The sequence below is a fragment of the Salmo trutta genome, chromosome 5 (assembly GCF_901001165.1).
Source record: "Salmo trutta chromosome 5, fSalTru1.1, whole genome shotgun sequence".
NCBI classification, from domain to species: domain Eukaryota; kingdom Metazoa; phylum Chordata; class Actinopteri; order Salmoniformes; family Salmonidae; genus Salmo; species Salmo trutta.
In genome coordinates, this window is record NC_042961.1 from 58,028,261 (window position 1) to 58,044,811 (window position 16,551).

Genomic DNA, 16,551 nt, shown 5'->3' on the forward strand with positions numbered 1-16,551 from the left:
GTATTGTCCATCTCCATGCAGCTTAAGGAAGTGTTCTCTTAGTTTTGCCGGTGCTAGACTAGAATTGCTCAACTTGGCATTGCAAATCATGCAGTTAGGACGCTGACTCTCATCACGTTCCGTTATACATGTGAATCCATATTGTACATATTCGTCCGACCACTTTCTTTTTTTGCTCGACATAGTATGAAGGGATTAAAATATTAAGAAAGAAATCACACGACGTACCATCACGACAGTCACAATTCGACTACTGAGCGCGCCAAATTCCCTGCAGCAGATAGGCCAAGCGATGTTGCGTGATCACCTGCAGCCAATGATGGCCAAGCGGGGCGTGTCATCACGAATCATATGAGTCGGGTGTGTGTCTTGACCTCTGCCGAACCCCTGAGACTGACTCACCGAACCCCTGGGGTTCGATCGAACCCAGGTTAAGAACCACTGCTTTAGAAGCTTCTGTTAGGCTAATTTACATCATTTGAGTCAATTGGAGGTGTACCTGTGGATGTATTTCAAGGCCTACTTTCAAACTCAGTGTCTCTTTGCTTGACATCATGGGAAAATCAAAAGAAATCCGCCAAGACCACAAGTCTGGTTCATCCTTGGGAGCAATTTCCAAATGCCTGAAGGTACCACGTTCATCTGTACGGACAATAGTACGCAAGTATAAACACCATGGGACCATGCAGCTGTCATACGCTCAGGAAGGAGGAAGGAGATGTGTTCTGTCTCCTAGTACAAAAGTATCTATATCCACTGCCAAAACGAGTCCTATATCAACATAACCTGAAAGGCCGCTCAGCAAGGAAGAAGCCACTGCTCCAAAACCGCCATAAAAAAGCCAGACTATGGTTTGCAACTGCACATGGGGACAAAGATCGTACTTTTTGGAGAAATGTCCTCTGGTCTGATGAAACAAAAATAGAACTGTTTGGCCATAATTACCATCCTTATGTTTGGAGGAAAAAGGGGGAGGCTTGCAAGCCGAAGAACACCATCCCAACTGTGAAGCACGGGGGTGACAGCATCATGTTGTAGGGGTGCTTTGCTGCAGGAGGGACTGGTGCACTTCACAAAATAGATGGCTTCATGAGGAAGGATTTTCCTTCCTCATGAAGGAATTATGTAGATATATTGAAGCAACATCTCAAGATATCAGTCAGGAAGTTAAAGCTTGGACGCAAATGGGTTTTCCAGAATGACCCCAGGCATACTTCCAAAGTTGTGGCAAAATGGCTTAAGGACAACAATATCAAGGTATTGGAGTGGCCATCACAAAGCCCTGACCTCAATCCCATAGAAAATTTGTGGGCAGAACTGAAAAAGCTTGTGCGAGCAAGGAGGCCTACAAACCTGACTCAGTTACACCAGCTCTGTCAGGAGGAATGGACCACAATTACCCCAATTTATTGTGGGAAGCTTGTGGAAGGCTACCCAAAAAGTTTGACCGAAGTTAATCAATTTAAAGGCAATGCTAGCAAGTACTAATTGAGTGTATGTAAACTTCTGACCCACTGGGAATGTGATTAAAGGAATAAAAGCTGAAATAAATTATTCTCTCTACTATTATTCTGACATTTCACATTCTTAAAATGAAGTGGTGATCCTAACTGACCTAAAACAGGGAATTTCTACTAGGATTAAATGTCAGGAATTGTGAAAAACTGAGTTTAAATGTATTTGGCTAAGGTGTATGTAAACTTCTGACTTCAACTGTAGGTCTGTACACAGCATTCTCTCTCCATCTTTAGGTAGGTCTGTACACAGCATTCTCTCCCCATCTTCAGGCAGGTCTGTACACAGCATTCTCTCTCCATCTTCAGGCAGGTCTGTACAGTACACAGCATTCTCTCTCCATCTTTAGGTAGGTCTGTACAGTACACAGCATTCTCTCTCCATCTTCAGGCAGGTCTGTACAGTACACAGCATTCTCTCTCCATCTTCAGGCAGGTCTGTACAGTACACAGCATTCTCTCTCCATCTTTAGGTAGGTCTGTACAGTACACAGCATTCTCTCTCTATCTTCAGGTAGGTCTGTACAGTACACAGCATTCTCTCTCCATCTTTAGGCAGGTCTGTACACAGCATTCTCTCTCCATCTTTAGGTAGGTCTGTACAGTACACAGCATTCTCTCTCCATCTTCAGGTAGGTCTGTACACAGCATTCTCTCTCCATCTTCAGGCAGGTCTGTACACAACATTCTCTCTCCATCTTCAGGCAGGTCTGTACACAGCATTCTCTCTCCATCTTCAGGCAGGTCTGTACACAGCATTCTCTCTCCATCTTCAGGCAGGTCTGTACAGTACACAGCATTCTCTCTCCATCTTTAGGTAGGTCTGTACAGTACACAGCATTCTCTCTCCATCTTCAGGTAGGTCTGTACAGTACACAGCATTCTCTCTCCCTCTTTAGGCAGGTCTGTACACAGCATTCTCTCTCCATCTTCAGGCAGGTCTGTACACAGCATTCTCTCTCCATCTTCAGGCAGGTCTGTAGACAACATTCTCTCTCCATCTTCAGGCAGGTCTGTACACAGCATTCTCTCTCCATCTTCAGGTAGGTCTGTACAGTACACAGCATTCTCTCTCCATCTTCAGGCAGGTCTGTACACAGCATTCTCTCTCCATCTTCAGGCAGGTCTGTACACAGCATTCTCTCTCCATCTTCAGCTAGGTCTGTACAGTACACAGCATTCTCTCTCCATCTTCTGGAAGGTCTGTACACAGCATTCTCTCTCCGTCTTCAGGCAGGTCTGTACAGTACACAGCATTCTCTCTCCATCTTCTAGAAGGTCTGTACACAGCATTCTCTCTCCATCTTCAGGCAGGTCTGTACAGTACACAGCATTCTCTCTCCATCTTCAGGTAGGTCTGTACAGTACACAGCATTCTCCCTCCGTCTTCAGGTAGGTCAGTACACAGCATTCTCTCTCCATCTTCAGGTAGGTCTGTACACAGCATTCTCTCTCCATCTTCAGGTAGGTCTGTACAGTACACAGCATTCTCTCTCCATCTTCAGGCAGGTCTGTACACAGCATTCTCTCTCCATCTTCAGGTAGGTCTGTACACAGCATTCTCTCTCCATCTTCAGGCAGGTCTGTACACAGCATTCTCTCTCCATCTTTAGGTAGGTCTGTACAGTACACAGCATTCTCTCCCCATCTTCAGGCAGGTCTGTACAGTACACAGCATTCTCTCTCCATCTTCAGGCAGGTCTGTACACAGCATTCTCTCTCCATCTATAGGTAGGTCTGTACAGTACACAGCATTCTCTCCCCATCTTCAGGTAGGTCTGTACAGTACACAGCATTCTCTCTATCTTCAGGTAGGTCTGTACACAGCATTCTCTCTATCTTCAGGCAGGTCTGTACAGTACACAGCATTCTCTCTCCATCTTCAGGTTGGTCTGTACAGTACACAGCATTCTCTCTCCATCTTCAGGCAGGTCTGTACAGTACACAGCATTCTCTCTCCATCTTTAGGTAGGTCTGTACACAGCATTCTCTCTCCATCTTCAGGCAGGTCTGTACAGTACACAGCATTCTCTCTCCATCTTCAGGCAGGTCTGTACAGTACACAGCATTCTCTCTCCATCTTCAGGCAGGTCTGAACAGTACACAGCATTCTCTCTCCATCTTCAGGCAGGTCTGTACACAGCATTCTCTCTCCATCTTCAGGCAGGTCTGTACAGTACACAGCATTCTCTCTCCATCTTCAGGAAGGTCTGTACAGTACACAGCATTCTCTCTCTATCTTCAGGCAGGTCTGTACAGTACACAGCATTCTCTCTCTATCTTCAGGCAGGTCTGTACAGTACACAGCATTCTCTCTCCATCTTCAGGAAGGTCTGTACAGTACACAGCATTCTCTCTCCATCTTCAGGCAGGTCTGTACACAGCATTCTCTCTCCATCTTCAGGTAGGTATTTTTTTATTTAATTGTTTATTTAACCTTTATTTAACTAACGTCTTTAGTTCTAGAACATATCTACTGCCATATTGTCCCTGGTAGTTCATTAAAATAGTCCTGTGAATCGTGGTAATAGTTCCAGTCCACAGCAGCCAGCCAGATGGTGTTTATACGAGGTGTGGTAAAGGTTGCCCTCTGGTGGAATAGAAAGAAGAGGCCCCGTTTTCTTGTTTTATGCATCCGAAGCTGAAGCAAAGAAGTTATACACTTTTCTGTACATCTTACAGACACCCCCACCAACATTATTGTAACCAATGTTTCAAACTTAATTCATGAGCTTAGTAAATAGCTGTACTGTGATAAGGGATAGTATACCATAACATAGTCTTCAGCCGCATCACACGGAGTCCAAAGGATATATAGGAACCATGGTAAAATATATAAAATTCCTTGGTAATGTTAGTCCCAAGCAGTGTTAGTATAAAACAGTGTGTTTAGTATGTTTGGGTTGTGCTTGTCTGACACGTGTATATACCCTATCTCTCATGGTCAGGTGACAGGCTACCACCGGACGCCGCCATAGAGTCCATGGTCCAACCACCTTCCATCAGCCTAGAAACTGGCTAGCCATAAGGCAGAACCGACAAAAGCCCGGTGGGCTGCTCCAACGATTTCTAGTCCCAATCCGCCCCAGGAATGCACTCCCCCCTCCACCGCACCCCCAGTGTCCTGTCCTATCATACCATGGTCTCCGACCCCGAGCTCTTCCCTGTGAAGAAGTCCCAGAAATAACTGGAATGACTAGGAGGTGGCTTCTCCCTCTCTTCCTGGGGTGTCTGCCTCACCCAGACACTGTTATCCCCCTGTCCTCCCAGGCTGGAGCATGAGGCAGCCCCCAGGGTGAAGCTCAGATCTTCCCCCAGCGGAGCCCTCTGGTCCTGGGCCTGGTAGCTGTCCTCTGGGTGGACTCTGGAGCTGCTAGAGGACTGGGCCAGACTCAGGAGGTTGTGGTTGGAGTGGAACTGTCTCATCTGGCCGATGGACTTGGACAGGATCACGTTGGAGCCTGTGGAGGGAGAGATGTGCTGTTATTCTAGATATTGTCATTTAGAATGGTGTTACTTTATTACAATGTTTTCTAGAATGTTACTTTGTTCTTAATGTTATTTAGAATGTTGTTACTTTATTACAATGTTATTTAGAATGTTGTTACTTTGTTGTTACAATGTTATTTATGTTGTTACCTTTTATTTAGAATGTTGTTACTTTGTTGTTAATGTTATTTATGTTGTTACCTTTTATTTAGAATGTTGCTACTTTGCTATTACAGTGTTATCTACAATGTTTGTTGTTACAATGTTATTTAGAATGTTGTTACAATGTTATTTAGAATGTTATAATGTTATTTAGAATGTTGTTACAATGTTATTTAGAATGTGGTTACTTTTTTATTTAGAATGTTGTTACTTTGTTGTTACAATGTTATTTAGAATGTTGTTACAATGTTATTTAGAATGTTGTTACAATGTTATTTAGAATGTGGTTACTTTTTTATTTAGAATGTTGTTACTTTGTTGTTACAATGTTATTTAGAATGTTGTTACAATTTTATTTAGAATGTTGTTACTTTTTTATTTAGAATGTTGTTACTTTGTTGTTACAATGTTATTTAGAATGTTGTTACAATGTTATTTAGAATGTTGTTACTTTGTTGTTACAATGTTATTTAGAATGTTGTTACAATGTTATTTAGAATGTAGTTACAATGTTTTTTAGAATGTGGTTACTTTTTTATTTAGAATGTTGTTACTTTGTTGTTACAATGTTATTTAGAATGTGGTTACTTTTTTATTTAGAATGTTGTTACTTTGTTGTTACAATGTTATTTAGAATGTTGTTACAATGTTATTTAGAATGGGGTTACTTTTTATTTAGAATGTTGTTACTTTGCTATTACAGTGTTATCTAGAATGTTTGTTGTTACAATGTTATTTAGAATGTTGTTACAATGTTATTTAGAATGTTGTTACAATGTTATTTAGAATGTTGTTCCTTTGTTGTAATGTTAGAATGTTGCTACTTTGTTTTTACAATGTTATTTTGAATGGTGTTTGTTATTACAATCTTATCAATCGGTACGGTGTGTATTGTTGTTATTATTTTATGTTAACCCTAACTCTAGCTTCCTGTCCACACCCCGGCTCAACCATAACCCCTATCCTAATACTAACTCTAGCTTCCTGTCCACACCCCGGCTCAACCATAACCCCTATCCTAATACTAACTCTAGCTTCCTGTCCACACCCCGGCTCAACCATAACCCCTATCCTAATACTAACTCTAGCTTCCTGTCCACAATGCGGCTCAACCATAACCCCTATCCTAATACTAACTCTAGCTTCCTGTCCACACCCCGGCTCAACCATAACCCCTATCCTAATACTAACTCTAGCTTCCTGTCCACACCCCGGCTCAACCATAACCCCTATCCTAATACTAACTCTAGCTTCCTGTCCACACCCCGGCTCAACCATAACCCCTATCCTAATACTAACTCTAGCTTCCTGTCCACACCCCGGCTCAACCATAACCCCTATCCTAATACTCACTCTAGCTTCCTGTCCACACCCCGGCTCAACCATAACCCCTATCCTAATACTAACTCTAGCTTCCTGTCCACACCCCGGCTCAACCATAACCCCTATCCTAATACTAACTCTAGCTTCCTGTCCACAATGCGGCTCAACCATAACCCCTATCCTAATACTAACTCTAGCTTCCTGTCCACACCCCGGCTCAACCATAACCCCTATCCTAATACTAACTCTAGCTTCCTGTCCACACCCCGGCTCAACCATAACCCCTATCCTAATACTAACTCTAGCTTCCTGTCCACAATGCGGCTCAACCATAACCCCTATCCTAATACACCCATCTCAATAGGTGGTCCAGATAAGTTGAGGGGTTTCCTCTATTGTTATTCAAACAAGGGGGAGGGCGATGAAATCACAGATTCCCATCAGACCTACTCCTTGAGGTTCGCAGTTGTTTAAAAAATACTATTTTGCTCAAAACCAATTGTTTACGCTTAACTACGTGTACTTTAGTGTATTTATGGGGTTTTGTTTTTCAACAGGAAAAGTTCAAAAATAGCTGGAGTGTGTCTTTAACCCTAAGCCTAGCCATAACCATAGCAACAGAATGAATAAGGGTGTAGCAACAGAGGTGTTCCCTCTATGACCCGTGACTTACGTTTCTTGTTGTTGTGGTGTCGTAGCGCCTCCAGGTTAAAGAACACCTCACTGGTCAGGCTGCCGTCCCCGGGCCCGTCAGGGTTGAAGAGGGGAGAGGGGGGCTCCAGGGGGGTCAGGCTACCACTGAATGCCCCCACAGAGTCCAGAGACACCCCCGTGTCCCGTCGACCCCCCGTAGAATCTACTGTCCCCACCGCCAGGTGACTGTCACCGTGGGAGGGAGGGAGGGAGGGAGGGAGGGAGGAGAGGGAGGACAGGGGGAGGGAGAAGGAGGAGAGGAAAGAAAGGGAGGACAGGGGGAGGGAGAAGGAGGAGAGGGAAGAGAGGGAGGACAGGGGGGAGAAGGAGGAGAGGGAAGAGAGGGAGGACAGGGGGAGGGAGAAGGAGGAGAGGGAAGAGAGGGAGGACAGGGGGAGGGAGAAGGAGGAGAGGGAAGAGAGGGAGGACAGAGGGAGGGAGAAGGAGGGGAGGAAAGAGAGGGAGGACAGGGGGAGGGAGAAGGAGGGGAGGAAAGAGAGGGAGGACAGGGGGAGGGAGAAGGAGGGGAGGAAAGAGAGGGAGGAGAGGGACGGAGGAGAGAGTATTTTATTATTCATGTTGCAGGAACCCTTGCAGCGCTGGTGATAAAGGCAGACATATACTCAATGAACACACAACACTGGGATTCAGAGACAACTGAAGGGCTGATCCAGGACCAGTTTTGCCTTTTAGATCATAATGAATAAGAATAGACAGGGGAAACCTGATTCGCGCTCTGGGCCCTGAAATGACACATACCTGAGTTTCCTGCGGAGAAGATAGTCGATGATGTCAGGATCTGTCTGAATGAGACTCATCAGCACTTCCTGTTGGAGCTCTGCTGACACCTGGGGAGAGGAGGACAGGAGATTTACACACACACACACACACACACACACACACACACACACACACACACACACACACACACACACACACACACACACACACACACACACACACACACACACACACACACACACTCCTGTTGGAGCTCTGCTGACATCTGGGGAGAGGAGGACAGGAGATGTACACACACACACACACACACACACACACACACACACACACACACACACACACACTCCTGTTGGAGCTCTGCTGACACCTGGGGAGAAGAGGACAGGAGATTTACACACACACACACACACACACACACACACACACACACACACACACACACACACACACACACACACACACACACACTCTTGGTACCATGAATAGTCGCTTATAGTTCTGTATAAGTTGCAGGGTGACGTTGATGATGGCGCTGCTGTCCTCGATGCCCATGGCGTGAGGACTCATCTCCCTGTCCCCTCCGGCCCTCTCCCCCTGCAACAGGTTGGGACCAAAGATCACCGCCAGGTTAGTTGCTGTCATCTTGTTGCCTAGGAACTGCAGAGAGAGAGGAGAGAGAGAGCGAGAGTGGGGGGTTAGGGGGAGAGACCACATATTAGGTCTACCTACTGTTTAGGCTAGGCTAGTTACAGTACAAGCTACAGAGGGTCAAGCTACAGAGAGAGAGAGACAGAGACAAAGACAGAGAGAGAGAGAGAGAGAGAGAGACCACGAGAGACAGAGAGAAAAAAGAGAGTTAAGAGGTTTAACCCAAAATCCATTATGTTCTCCTCTTGAGTGACAGAGGAGAGAGAGAGAGAGAGAGAGAGAGAGCGAGAGAGAGCGAGAGAGAGAGAGAGAGAAGCTGACTTGTTGAGGACGGACAAATGCTGACAGAGAAAGACAGAAAAATAGAGAAACAGACATAAGCTGACAGGGAAAGAGATAGACAGGTGAACAGAATGATAGACAGGTGAACAGAATGATAGACAGGTGAACAGAATGATAGACAGGTGAACAGAATGATAGACAGGTGAACAGAATGATAGACAGGTGAACAGAATGATAGACAGGTGAACAGAATGATAGACAGGTGAACAGAATGATAGACAGGTGAACAGAATGATAGACAGGTGAACAGAATGATAGACAGGTGAACAGAATGATAGACAGGTGAACAGAATGATAGACAGGTGAACAGAATGATAGACAGGTGAACAGAATGATAGACAGGTGAACAGAATGATAGACAGGTGAACAGAATGATAGACAGGTGAACAGAATGATAGACAGGTGAACAGAATGATACACAGGTGAACAGAATGATAGACAGGTGAACAGAATGATAGACAGGTGAACAGAATGATAGACAGGTGAACAGAATGATAGACAGGTGAACAGAATGATAGACAGGTGAACAGAATGATAGACAGGTGAACAGAATGATAGACAGGTGAACAGAATGATAGACAGGTGAACAGAATGATAGACAGGTGAACAGAATGATAGACAGGTGAACAGAATGATAGACAGGTGAACAGAATGATAGACAGGTGAACAGAATGATAGACAGGTGAACAGAATGATAGACAGGTGAACAGAATGATAGACAGGTGAACAGAATGATAGACAGGTGAACAGAATGATAGACAGGTGAACAGAATGATAGACAGGTGAACAGAATGATAGACAGGTGAACAGAATGATAGACAGGTGAACAGAATGATAGACAGGTGACAGGTGAACAGAATGATACACAGGTGAACAGAATGATAGACAGGTGAACAGAATGATAGACAGGTGAACAGAATGATAGACAGGTGAACAGAATGATACACAGGTGAACAGAATGATAGACAGGTGAACAGAATGATAGACAGGTGAACAGAATGATAGACAGGTGAACAGAATGATAGACAGGTGAACAGAATGATAGACAGGTGAACAGAATGATAGACAGGTGAACAGAATGATAGACAGGTGAACAGAATGATAGACAGGTGAACAGAATGATAGACAGGTGAACAGAATGATACACAGGTGAACAGAATGATAGACAGGTGAACAGAATGATAGACAGGTGAACAGAATGATAGACAGGTGAACAGAATGATAGACAGGTGAACAGAATGATAGACAGGTGAACAGAATGATAGACAGGTGAACAGAATGAGACAGACACATGAAGTGTGTAAGAGGATGTGGAAGTGACACACACACACACACACACACACTCTAGACACTAACCACCTGGTCCTGTGGTCCTGTGGTGCCCTGTGGTTCTGTGGTGTCCTGTGGTCCTGTGGTGTCCTGTGGTCCTGTGGTGTCCTGTGGTCCTGTGGTGTCCTGTGGTCCTGTGGTGTCCTGTGGTCCTGTGGTGTCCTGTGGTCCTGTGGTGTCCTGTGGTCCTGTGGTGTCCTGTGCGTGGCTCTGTACGGTGTGTAACAGGGTGAGGAGGCGGAGCAGGGTATCACAGTTACAGGCCGGTAACAGGTAGAGGAGCAGCTGGAGGTACAGGAACTGGTCTGTCCCTTGCAGAACTACAGGACAGATGAGGGGAGACCGAGGGGACAGAGATGGGTTAGATACCCACAGAGGGTACAGAGATGGGTTAGATACCCACAGAGGGGACAGAGATGGGTTAGATACCCACAGAGGGGACAGTGATGGGTTAGATACCTAATCCCACAGAGGGGACAGTGATGGGTTAGATACCCACAGAGAGGACAGAGATGGGTTAGATACCTAATCCCACAGAGGGGACAGTGATGGGTTAGATACCCACAGAGAGGACAGAGATGGGTTAGATACCTAATCCCACAGAGAGGACAGAGATGGGTTAGATACCCACAGAGGGGACAGAGATGGGTTAGATACCCACAGAGGGGACAGAGATGGGTTAGATACCCACAGAGGGGACAGAGATGGGTTAGATACCCACAGAGGGGACAGTGATGGGTTAGATACCCACAGAGGAGACAGAGATGGGTTAGATACCCACAGAGGGGACAGTGATGGGTTAGATACCCACAGAGAGGACAGAGATGGGTTAGATACCCACAGAGAGGACAGTGATGGGTTAGATACCCACAGAGGGGACAGTGATGGGTTAGATACCCACAGAGAGGACAGAGATGGGTTAGATACCCACAGAGAGGACAGAGATGGGTTAGATACCCACAGAGAGGACAGAGATGGGTTAGATACCCACAGAGAGGACAGTGATGGGTTAGATACCCACAGAGGGTACAGTGATGGGTTAGATACCCACAGAGGGGACAGTGATGGGTTAGATACCTAATCCCACAGAGGGGACAGTGATGGGTTAGATACCTAATCCCACAGAGGGGACAGAGATGGGTTAGATACCCACAGAAAGGACAGAGATGGGTTAGATACCCACAGAGAGGACAGTGATGGGTTAGATACCCACAGAGGGGACAGTGATGGGTTAGATACCCACAGAGGGGACAGTGATGGGTTAGATACCCACAGAGGGGACAGTGATGGGTTAGATACCCACAGAGGGGACAGTGATGGGTTAGATACCTAATCCCACAGAGGGTACAGTGATGGGTTAGATACCTAATCCCACAGAGAGGACAGAGATGGGTTAGATACCCACAGAGAGGACAGTGATAGGTTAGATACCTAATCCCACAGAGGGTACAGTGATGGGTTAGATACCTAATCCCACAGAGGGTACAGTGATGGGTTAGATACCCACAGAGGGTACAGTGATGGGTTAGATACCTAATCCCACAGAGGGGACAGTGATGGGTTAGATACCCACAGAGGGGACAGTGATGGGTTAGATACCCACAGAGAGGACAGAGATGGGTTAGATACCCACAGAGGGGACAGAGATGAGCAGGGGGGGGGTAGGGTGTGTGTGTGTGCCGTACGGTTGGGGTGGAGGAAAGCAGAGTAGAGCTCTCTAGGCAGTAGAGGGTTAGGGTGTGTGTGTGTGTGTGTGTGTGTGTGTGTGTGTGTGTGTGTGTGTGTGTGTGTGTGTGTGTGTGTGTGTGTGTGTGTGTGTGTGTGTGTGTGTGTGTGTGTGTGTGTGTGTGTGTGTGTGTGTGTGTGTTTGTGTTAGGGTGTCTGTGTGTGGGGGGGGTTAGGGTGTGTGTGTGTGGGTTAGGGTGTCTGTGCGTGGGGGGGGTTAGGGTATGTATGTGTGTGTGTGTGTCGTACTGTTGGCGTGGAGGAAAGCAGAGTAGAGCTCTCTAGGCAGTAGAGGGTTAGGGTGTGTGTGGGTCGTACTGTTGGCGTGGAGGAAAGCAGAGTAGAGCTCTCAAGGTAGTAGAGGGTTAGGGTGTGTGTGGGTCGTACTGTTGGCGTGGAGGAAAGCAGAGTAGAGCTCTCTAGGTAGTAGAGGGTTAGGGTGTGTGTGGGTCGTACTGTTGGCGTGGAGGAAAGCAGAGTAGAGCTCTCTAGGCAGTAGAGGGTTAGGGTGTGTGTGGGTCGTACTGTTGGCGTGGAGGAAAGCAGAGTAGAGCTCTCTAGGCAGTAGAGGGTTAGGGTGTGTGTGGGTCGTACTGTTGGCGTGGAGGAAAGCAGAGTAGAGCTCTCTAGGCAGTAGAGGGTTAGGGTGTGTGTGGGTCGTACTGTTGGCGTGGAGGAAAGCAGAGTAGAGCTCTCTAGGTAGTAGAGGGTTAGGGTGTGTGTGGGTCGTACTGTTGGCGTGGAGGAAAGCAGAGTAGAGCTCTCTAGGTAGTAGAGGGTCAGGCATGTCTCTGAGGAACTCCTTCAGCAGAGCTGCTACGTCATGGACACTGTTCTCCTCTTCCAGACACACATCTGTCCCCATGTCAAAGTCCTCACGCAGCTGCAGGGGGAAACACACACAAATCAGAACCAGACATACACATAAACAAGTTAACATGCACCGGCCAAACAAACAGTAAATAAAAGGTCAGTTTCCCGTGTGATGAGGCTTTGAAAACAGAAAATGACAGGGATCAACGGCCTTGCGTACACAGAGGAGAAATACACCTGTCACAACACCAACACAACATCAACACAACACAACATCAACACAACACCAACATAACATCAACACAACACCAACACAACATCAACACAACACCAACACAACACCAGCACAACACCAACACAACATCAACACAACACCAACACAACACCAACACCAACACAACATCAACACAACACCAACACAACATCAACACAACACAACATCAACACAACATCAACACAACATCAACACCAACACAACATCAACACAACACAACAACAACACAACACCAACACAACACCAGCACAACACCAACACAACATCAACACAACACCAACACAACATCAACACAACACAACATCAACACAACACCAACACAACATCAACACAACATCAACACCAACACAACATCAACACCAACACAACATCAACACAACATCAACACAACACACCAGCACAACACCAACACAACACCAACACAACATCAACACAACATCAACACAACATCAACATCAACACATCATCAACATCAACATCAACACAACATCAACATCAACATCAGCACAACATCAACACAACATCAACATCAACACAACACCAACACAACACAACATCAACACAACATCAACACACAATCAACACAACACAACATCAACACATTACAACATCAACACAACATCAACACCAACACAACACAACATTAACATCAACACAACACAACACAACATCAACACAACATCAATATCAACACAACATCAACACAACATCAACACACAATCAACACACAATCAACACAACACAACATCAACATCAACATAACATCAACATCAACACAACATCAACATCAACACAACACCAACACAACACAACATCAACACAACATCAACACACAACACAACATCAACACAACACAACATCAACACAACATCAACACAACATCAACACCAACACAACATCAACACAACATCAACACAACACAACATCAACACAACATCAACACAACACAACATCAACACAACATCAATATCAACACAACATCAACACAACATCAACACAACACAACATCAACACAACATCAATATCAACACAACACAACATCAACACCAATATCAACACAACACATCAATATCAACACAACATCAACACAACACAACATCAACACAACATCAACAACATCAATATCAACACAACACCAACATCAACACAACATCAACACAACACAACATCAACACAACACCAGCACAACACCAATATCAACATCAACACAACATCAACACAACACCAACACAACATCGACACAACACCAACACAACATCAATATCAACACAACACAACATCAACACAACACCAACACAACACCAACATCAATATCAACACAACACCAATATCAACACAACATCAACACAACCTCAACACCAACATCAACACAACACCAACACAACATCAACACAACATCAACACCAACACAACACCAACACCAACACAACATCAACATCAACACAACATCAACACAACATCAACACAACACAACATCAACACAACACCAACACAACACCAACACAACACCAACACAACACCAACACAACACAACACCAACACCGACACAACATCAACACAACATCAACACAACACCAACACAACACCAACACAACACCAACACAACATCAACACAACACCGACACAACACCGACACAACACCAACATCAACACAACATCAACATCAACACAACACCAACACAACATCAACACAACACAACACCAACACAACACCAACACAACACCGACACAACATCAACACAACACCAACACAACACAACATCAACAAAACACAACACCAACACAACATCAACACAACATCAACACCAACACAACACCAACACAACACAACACAACATCAACATCAACACAACATCAACACAACACAACATCAACACAACACCAACACAACACCAACACAACACCAACACAACACAACACCAACACCGACACAACATCAACACAACATCAACACAACACCAACACCAACACAACATCAACACAACACAACACCGACACAACACCAACATCAACACAACATCAACATCAACACAACATCAACATCAACACAACACCAACACAACATCAACACAACACAACACCAACACAACACCAACACAACACCAACACAACATCAACACAACACCAACACAACACCAACACCAACACAACATCAACACAACACAACATCAACACAACACCGACACAACACCGACACAACACAACACAACACCGACACAACACAACACCAACACAACACCAACACAACACCAACACAACATCAACACAACATCAACACCAACACAACATCAACACAACATCAACAGAACATCGACATCAACACACCCAGTAGGTATAAATCACTACAGTACATCAACGCACCCAGTAGGTATAAATCACTACAGTACATCAACACACCCAGTAGGTATAAATCCCGACAGTGCTAACATGTAATGTGGATAATTATATATATATTTTTAATGCCTCACCTGCCGAACTCTCTTTATGGAGCTGCCAACTCGAAAGATCCCCACAGTTTGTAGCCCTTGAGAAGACACAGTTGACATTTTAAAAAGGTGCAACATTTTTAACAGTTAATTGTAACGGTCTCGAGACGACAGACACTGGGAGACTGGAAGCAAGTACAGGGTGATGATTTAATAATAAATAGACATGAAACAAAGCAAAAACAGCATCTGGACAAGAGAAACAAAACAACATCAATCACTGGGATGAAACTGAGGAAGTGACAGATATAGGGGAGGCAATCAATAACGTGATGGAGTCCAGGTGAGTCCAATGAAGCGCTGGTGCGCGTAACGATGGTGACAGCTGTGCGTAATGATGAGCAGCCTGGCGACCTCGAGCGCCAGAGAGGGGGAGCGGGAGCAGACGTGACATTAATAACAGTTGGTGGTTCATTGTATCCTCTGTGTCTCACCCGTAGGCTGTAGTGATATAACTGGACACAACCCTAATCTGTGTTACGAATGGATTCCTATGATGAAGGTGGAGCCAGAAGAGGACAGCCCTCTGATTCTGCGTCCTCTCTAGGATTCTCCGTCTGTTCCTGCCTTCTAGGCTGTTAGTCATGGCCACTGCGGCTCTCTTTGGGGTTATAGGCTGGGTATTTGTACAGCACTTGTAAGCTAACATAGCAGGCGGAGCAAGACGCCTGAGGAAAACAGATGTGAGGTTGAAAATACTGTATCCCGGAAAACTAGAAACATGTGCTTTAAAAATGCTGATGTAAAAATGGCTTGATAAACAGACACATCTACACACACACACACACACTTTATTAAATATTGACTACAAATGAATTGCTCTGGTTTATGCCAAAAGACTAAAGGAAAAGACAACATTATAAATGATACTCAAGCAGGCTTTATGAAGGGCCGGCACATAAAAATACAACATTATTTTAGTCTTGGAATGTACGGACTATTCAGATGCAATTGGCTCAGATTATATTTTATTTTCAGGCTTCTGTAAAGCCTTTGACACAATTGAACACGA

General features: G+C 45.1%; 1 protein-coding gene across 1 annotated transcript in view; it reads right to left on the reverse strand.

The window, feature by feature from the left end:
• Positions 1-3,925: 3,925 nt before the first annotated feature.
• The window catches only part of LOC115194646 (rho GTPase-activating protein 6), a 122,700-nt gene continuing 110,074 nt past the window's right edge, over positions 3,926-16,551 (reverse strand). Inside the window, exons 6-12 of the mRNA XM_029754506.1 lie at positions 15,522-15,577; positions 12,699-12,849; positions 10,423-10,561; positions 8,400-8,589; positions 7,941-8,029; positions 7,162-7,367; positions 3,926-4,975 (exon numbers count right to left, since the gene is read on the reverse strand). Coding sequence (XP_029610366.1) covers positions 4,647-4,975; positions 7,162-7,367; positions 7,941-8,029; positions 8,400-8,589; positions 10,423-10,561; positions 12,699-12,849; positions 15,522-15,577 — 1,160 coding nt within the window. The 3' untranslated portion in view covers positions 3,926-4,646. The remainder of the gene's footprint in view (positions 4,976-7,161; positions 7,368-7,940; positions 8,030-8,399; positions 8,590-10,422; positions 10,562-12,698; positions 12,850-15,521; positions 15,578-16,551) is intronic.